The 5403-nt window shown below is 42.2% G+C and overlaps 1 protein-coding gene across 1 annotated transcript in view; it reads left to right on the top strand.

Annotated features, from left to right (window-relative positions):
- Positions 1 to 259: 259 nt before the first annotated feature.
- RNF8 (ring finger protein 8, E3 ubiquitin protein ligase) overlaps positions 260 to 5403 on the top strand; it is a 48379-nt gene continuing 43235 nt past the window's right edge. Inside the window, exon 1 of the mRNA XM_006882165.1 lies at positions 260 to 370. Within this exon, the coding sequence (XP_006882227.1) occupies positions 260 to 370 (111 nt within the window). The remainder of the gene's footprint in view (positions 371 to 5403) is intronic.

Below are 5403 nucleotides of genomic sequence, written 5' to 3'. Positions count from 1 at the left end.
GGGTCCTGCTACTCTTTCTCCACTTAACAACTATGCCCATTACTCTTGCGCAGGCGCAGTGACTCGGCTTGCCGCCCAGAGGCGTGGGGCGGGGCCTTCATTCCCAGCGTGCGTTCGCATCGATCGCAAGCGCGTAGCGATTGTTTCTGTCTGTTGTTTAGGCATGGCTGCCGCGAGGAAGCGAAAGAGCTGCGGGACCCCGGGTTGTGGTCTCGCTGTGTGCTGACCGCGCCCTGGTCTGCCGCGGGCCGAGTGGGATATGGGGGAGTCCGATTCCTTGGACACGGGAGATCGCGCTGGTGGCCGGAGCTGGTGTTTACGTCGCCTGGGGATGACAGCCGAGTGGCTGCAGCTGGAGAATGGGAGCGAGGTGAGGTCAAGAAAGCTGGAAGAAGCGGAGGGAAGGCATGTATGGGCCGGACGGTGAAGAGGGGAGGAGGAGGGAGACTTGAGGGTGGATCTGGAGGTAAGGAGGAAAAGCTTCCTGGTGCGTTAGGACATCCTTTAAGTTGGGAGGGGGTTGTGAAAAGTAGGGACAGAGAGTGGGGAGAAGAAAGTAGAGTTGGGGAAAACCTGGAGGCTCAACAAGCAAGGGAGCAGATACCTGACCGAGGGAGGGGCAGCCCAGAGGGTACTGACTGGAAAGGCGGCACCTTTGGGGGAGGCTTAGGCCTAAAAGGATGAGCTAGGGCACGTCACCCGGTGGAGGGAGCATAGAGAGAGGTGAGCACAGAGAACGTGCAGAGAAGCTGGAGTTTTCAGTGAGAATGGGGTGGCAAGTGGGGCAGGGGCGGCACGGGACAGCCCCTTGTTTGGCCCTGGGCAGGGTCACCCGTAAGCCTGAAAGGGCTACCCAGAACGAGAACTCTGTAGAGTTTATTTTGAATAGAATTGCAAAATTTGGATTGTGCTCTCTAAAACACTCAAATACGTGAATGTTTTTCTCCTTCCTCTTTAAGTTTATGGTGTGCCAAGTACCGACTGACCTGAGATGGGCTATTTATAGAACTATTTAAAGAATTTTCCTTTCCAGAGGTCACTTAAAATGTTTTTTAATGTGATCAGCAAAGAAAAACAAAACAGTAAAGGTGAGATAAGGTGATGAAAGGGGGAGGGGTGAGGGAGGAATTAAGTTGCAAGTAGGTTAGTAAGGAGAGCTGGGTCAGGGACCAGCTTGTAACTAGGAACCATTTAGACTTTGGTAAGTATTTATATAGAAGGCTCATTTTGTAGTAAAAAGGCTCATTGATCATTATCTTTTAAATACTTTTTTTTGTCACGTGTAGTTGCTTCTTAAGCATCTGAAGGTTGGGCAGTGAATAAAGATAACAGAAGAATCATGCCTTTCGAGAATGGAGTTGTATTGGAGAAGAATACTGACGATCCCATGAACTGCCAAAAGAGCAAACAATTCTGTCTTGGAAAAAATGCAAGCAGGTGCTCCTTAGAGGCAAGGATGGATGGCAAAACGTCCTCTCACATACTTTGGCATTATTGCCAGGAGACACCAGTCCTTGGAAAAAGATATCACCCTCCATCAGAAAGGTGGAGAGTCAGAGAAAGAAATGAAGACTCTCAACAAGATAGTTTAATCTAGTGACTCTAACAGTGGGCTCAAACATATCAAAGATGGTGAGGATGGTCCAGGAGAGAACAAAGTTCCAATGTGTTGTTCAGAGGGTTGCTGTGAGTTGTAGTTAATTGACAGCACCTAATGACAAGGGCATGTTTGGTGAGATTTTGCTGTAAGTTTCAATTCAATAGTCCAGCTACTTTGAGTACTGCTGATTAAAGGAGCTGGTGGCATAGTCTGTAGTGATTTGTGTTGCTAACCAAAAGGCTATGCCTCACTGGGAGTTCAAATCTCTAAGAAGTTCTGTGAGAAAAGTAGGCAGTATACTATGATTAAACCAGTGGAAGGTTGCTATGAGTTGACATTGACTTGAGAGTGAGTGAGGGGTTTTTGCATTTACGCTGTTTAAGGTGGTGTAGTGTGTTGTATGTTACACTGTCAGTTGAAAGGTCAGCAGTATGAATCCACCACTTGCTCCATGAAAGAAAAATGGACATTCACTTTCTGTAAAGATGTACAGTTGTGGATACTGAGTTGAGTGGAAAACCCCTGTAATTTAGAATTAACTTATCAGTTTGATGACAGAGTTATGCTATTTAGTGTACTATAAGACAGGTAAGTCTTAAAACTTTCGTACTGAAAGAATTTATACCCTGTATATGTAAGAAAGATTTATACATTGAAGCCATCAGAGAACATCTGTGCAGGACAGGATGTAGATTGAGTACTAATTTAGTCAGTGGTTCTTAAAGTTAGAGGAGAGATTCGGGTCCAGTCCTAAAGTTACTACATTTGAGGGTTATTTGAGAAACTCTGGAAGACACTTCTACCTCAGAATACCTTTTCTAAGTATCAGTGCCTAAAAATCCATGCTCGACATTCTTTTCCTTTTATGACCTTTTCTAAACCATATGCCTTAAGAAACTAAGACTTTAGCACACAAGTCACAGCAAATGCCTTATTTTGTATAGGTTTTGGGCTTTTAATATATTGTTATTGTGTACCATAGAGTTGGAACTGACCCATAGCTAGCCCACCAGTGGGTTGGCAGAAGCTATACATTGGACAGAAGGAAATTGCCTATCTCTTTGCTGTGGAGCAGCTGGTTGCTTCAAACCACATACCTTTGTATAGGCAGCACAATTCTTTATCACTAAGCCACCACAGTTCCCTTTTAATGTATTGTTGTTGTTAGGTGCTGTCGAGTTGAGTATGACCCATAGCGACTTTGAACAAGAGATCTGAACCCTGTCTTATCCTACCCTGTGCCATACACTTCCTGAGACCCTGGAGCACATTGCGGCAGTCACTGTCAAGGTTGAGGGACTTCCTCTCCTTTGCTGACACTCTGTCTTTCCAACTCTTATGTAATGTGTTACTCAACTCTAATTGATTATTTATTCATGTACTACACTCTTATATAAAGCCTTATAAGGTAATTCTGGTTAAGTGTTAGCTCATTATTTTCCACCTCAGATTCAGTTGCTGTAGGCTCCTTTATTCTCCTGAATATCTTTGGTAGCATGAGGGCTTAAGAGGGTCACATGAGGACAAAGCATCTGAAGCACAGGCACAAGGATAATATATCACTCCTACACACATCTTAAGCTATAACTTCCTTTTGTGTGGGGCCATCTCTGTGGGGAGAAACCCATGGAGATCAGATTGAATAGTGAAGACAATGGGAATGACTAAGTCTTGCCTATGAGGCTTGCCTGTAAGATCAGGTCTTAGGAAGTTGTGGAGCACAGCCTGCACTTTACAAAGAGAAACTTTAGTTAAAGGCGAGAGGTAAGGTTTTATTGTTAAATTGCTTAAAATCATAGCATACTAAGGTGATGCACTCAAGATTTAAGGAGGTGGTGGTGGTGGTGGGTGGTGGTGGTGGTGGTTTGGTGCTTTTGAATCAAATAAAACTTAAATGAACAGCAGACCTGAACATTGCCCTATACAATCCCATCCTCCCCATCTTTGATATACTCGAGCCCATTGTTAATAGTCGTTCTTTTTGAGGGTCTCCCTCTCTTTCTTTGACCCTCTACCTTTCCCAGCATGTCTTTTTCCAAGGACTGGCCCCTCCTGACAGCACGCTCAAAGTCTCTGAGACAAATTTTACTGTCCTTGCCTCCACTGCTTCTTTGCTTATTTCTTCTTTTGACAGTCTATGGTATATTCAGGGGGTTATAATAGCTCAGGGCTAGAGCATTTGACTGCATAGTATATTCAGTACTCTTTTCCAACACCACAGTTCACAGGCATCAGTTCTTCTGTCATCCTTACTCATTCTCCAACTTTCAGATGGGTAGGAAACAATTGAAAAACATGACTTGGATTATGCATACCTTTGTCTTTAAACTGGCATCAGTTAGCTCCTTACAATAGATTTTCCCAGTGCAGCATGATTTTGATTTCTTTTTTACATTTTTTTAAATTTCTTTTCTACTAATTTATTTATAAAATTTGAATACAAATTAGAACAAATCCAATTTCCCTCACCCCCCATCCATCAAATCGTACAGCCTGATGATTCATCCCTTCCTCCCCCTGTATATCCACATCCCTCTGCTTCCAGCCTCTCCCACCCCTTTTGGATCTTTATACTCATTCTACAATAATAAATTTATACAATATGTATCGTTGTGGGACTGAGTTAGTTCACTCAGCATAATGCTCTCCAGTCCCTCCCAAGTTAGGTAATAATTTACAAAATCATTCCTCCTGTGTGCTTCATAGTATTCCATTGTGTGAATGTACTATAATTCCTCAATCCATTCATTTGTGGTTGGACATTTGGGCTGTTTCCATGTTCGTGCAATGAAGAATAATGCTGCTATGAACATTGGTGTACAAATCTATTTGTGTCTTTTTATATTCTCAAGGTATATTCCAAGTAGTGGAATAGTTGGGTCAAATGAAAGTTCTATGTTCACTTTTTGAAGAAGCACCAAACTGCCTTTCAGAGGGGTTGTACATTTTACATTCCCACCAACAACGTGTAAGAGTACCTTTCTTGCCATACCCTCTGCAACATTTATTACTTGCTGTCCTGTTAAACTTTGCCACTATTACTGGAGTGAGATGGTACCTAATTATGGTTTTGGTTTGCATCTCTCTTATTGCTAGTGATTGTGAGCATTTCTTCATGTGTCTGTTTACCATTCAAATATCTTCCTCTGTGAAAATTCTTTCCATGTATTTTGCCATTTTTTGGTACAATGACAGGCACATAGACCGATGGAACAGGATTGAAAACCCAGAAATAAACCCAGCTATCTATAGTTAACTGATATTCGACAAGGAAATCAAAGCTATGGGGAAATGATAATTTCTTCAACCAGTGGTGCTAGAAAAATTGGACTTCTACCTGCAGAAAGCTGAAACAGAATCCACATTTCACACCATACACATAAATCAACTCAAGGTGGATCAGAGACCTGGGAGTGAAGCCCATGAGAGACAAACTGGGATCAAGCTTAGAAGCGGTAGTCCAAGGTATATAGAGACTGGCAAATACAACTAGAAATGCACAATCTAAAGAGGATAAAATTGATGCATGGGACCTTCTAAAGATTAAATCCCTGTGCACATCAAAAACTTTGTAACAGGATCAAAAGAAAACCAACAGACTGGTAACGAAGGTTTGGTAATACCATCTTAGACAATAGTCTTATAACCAAAGTTTACAGAGTACCTCTGGACCTCCACAAGAAAAAGACTGATAACCCAATTACAAAATGGGCAAAAGACATGATTTTTATTTCTTTTTTTTTCACAGAATTTTCTAGAATTTTTATTGGACTACTGTTTGAATTGTTTTTGTTTTTTTCTAT

The sequence above is a fragment of the Elephantulus edwardii genome, unplaced genomic scaffold, assembly GCF_000299155.1.
Source record: "Elephantulus edwardii isolate Elephantulus edwardi_28Jun2011 unplaced genomic scaffold, EleEdw1.0 scaffold00017, whole genome shotgun sequence".
NCBI lineage: Eukaryota > Metazoa > Chordata > Mammalia > Macroscelidea > Macroscelididae > Elephantulus > Elephantulus edwardii.
Note: the sequence above shows the minus strand (reverse complement) of the source record. Positions and strands in the feature narration are given on the sequence as shown.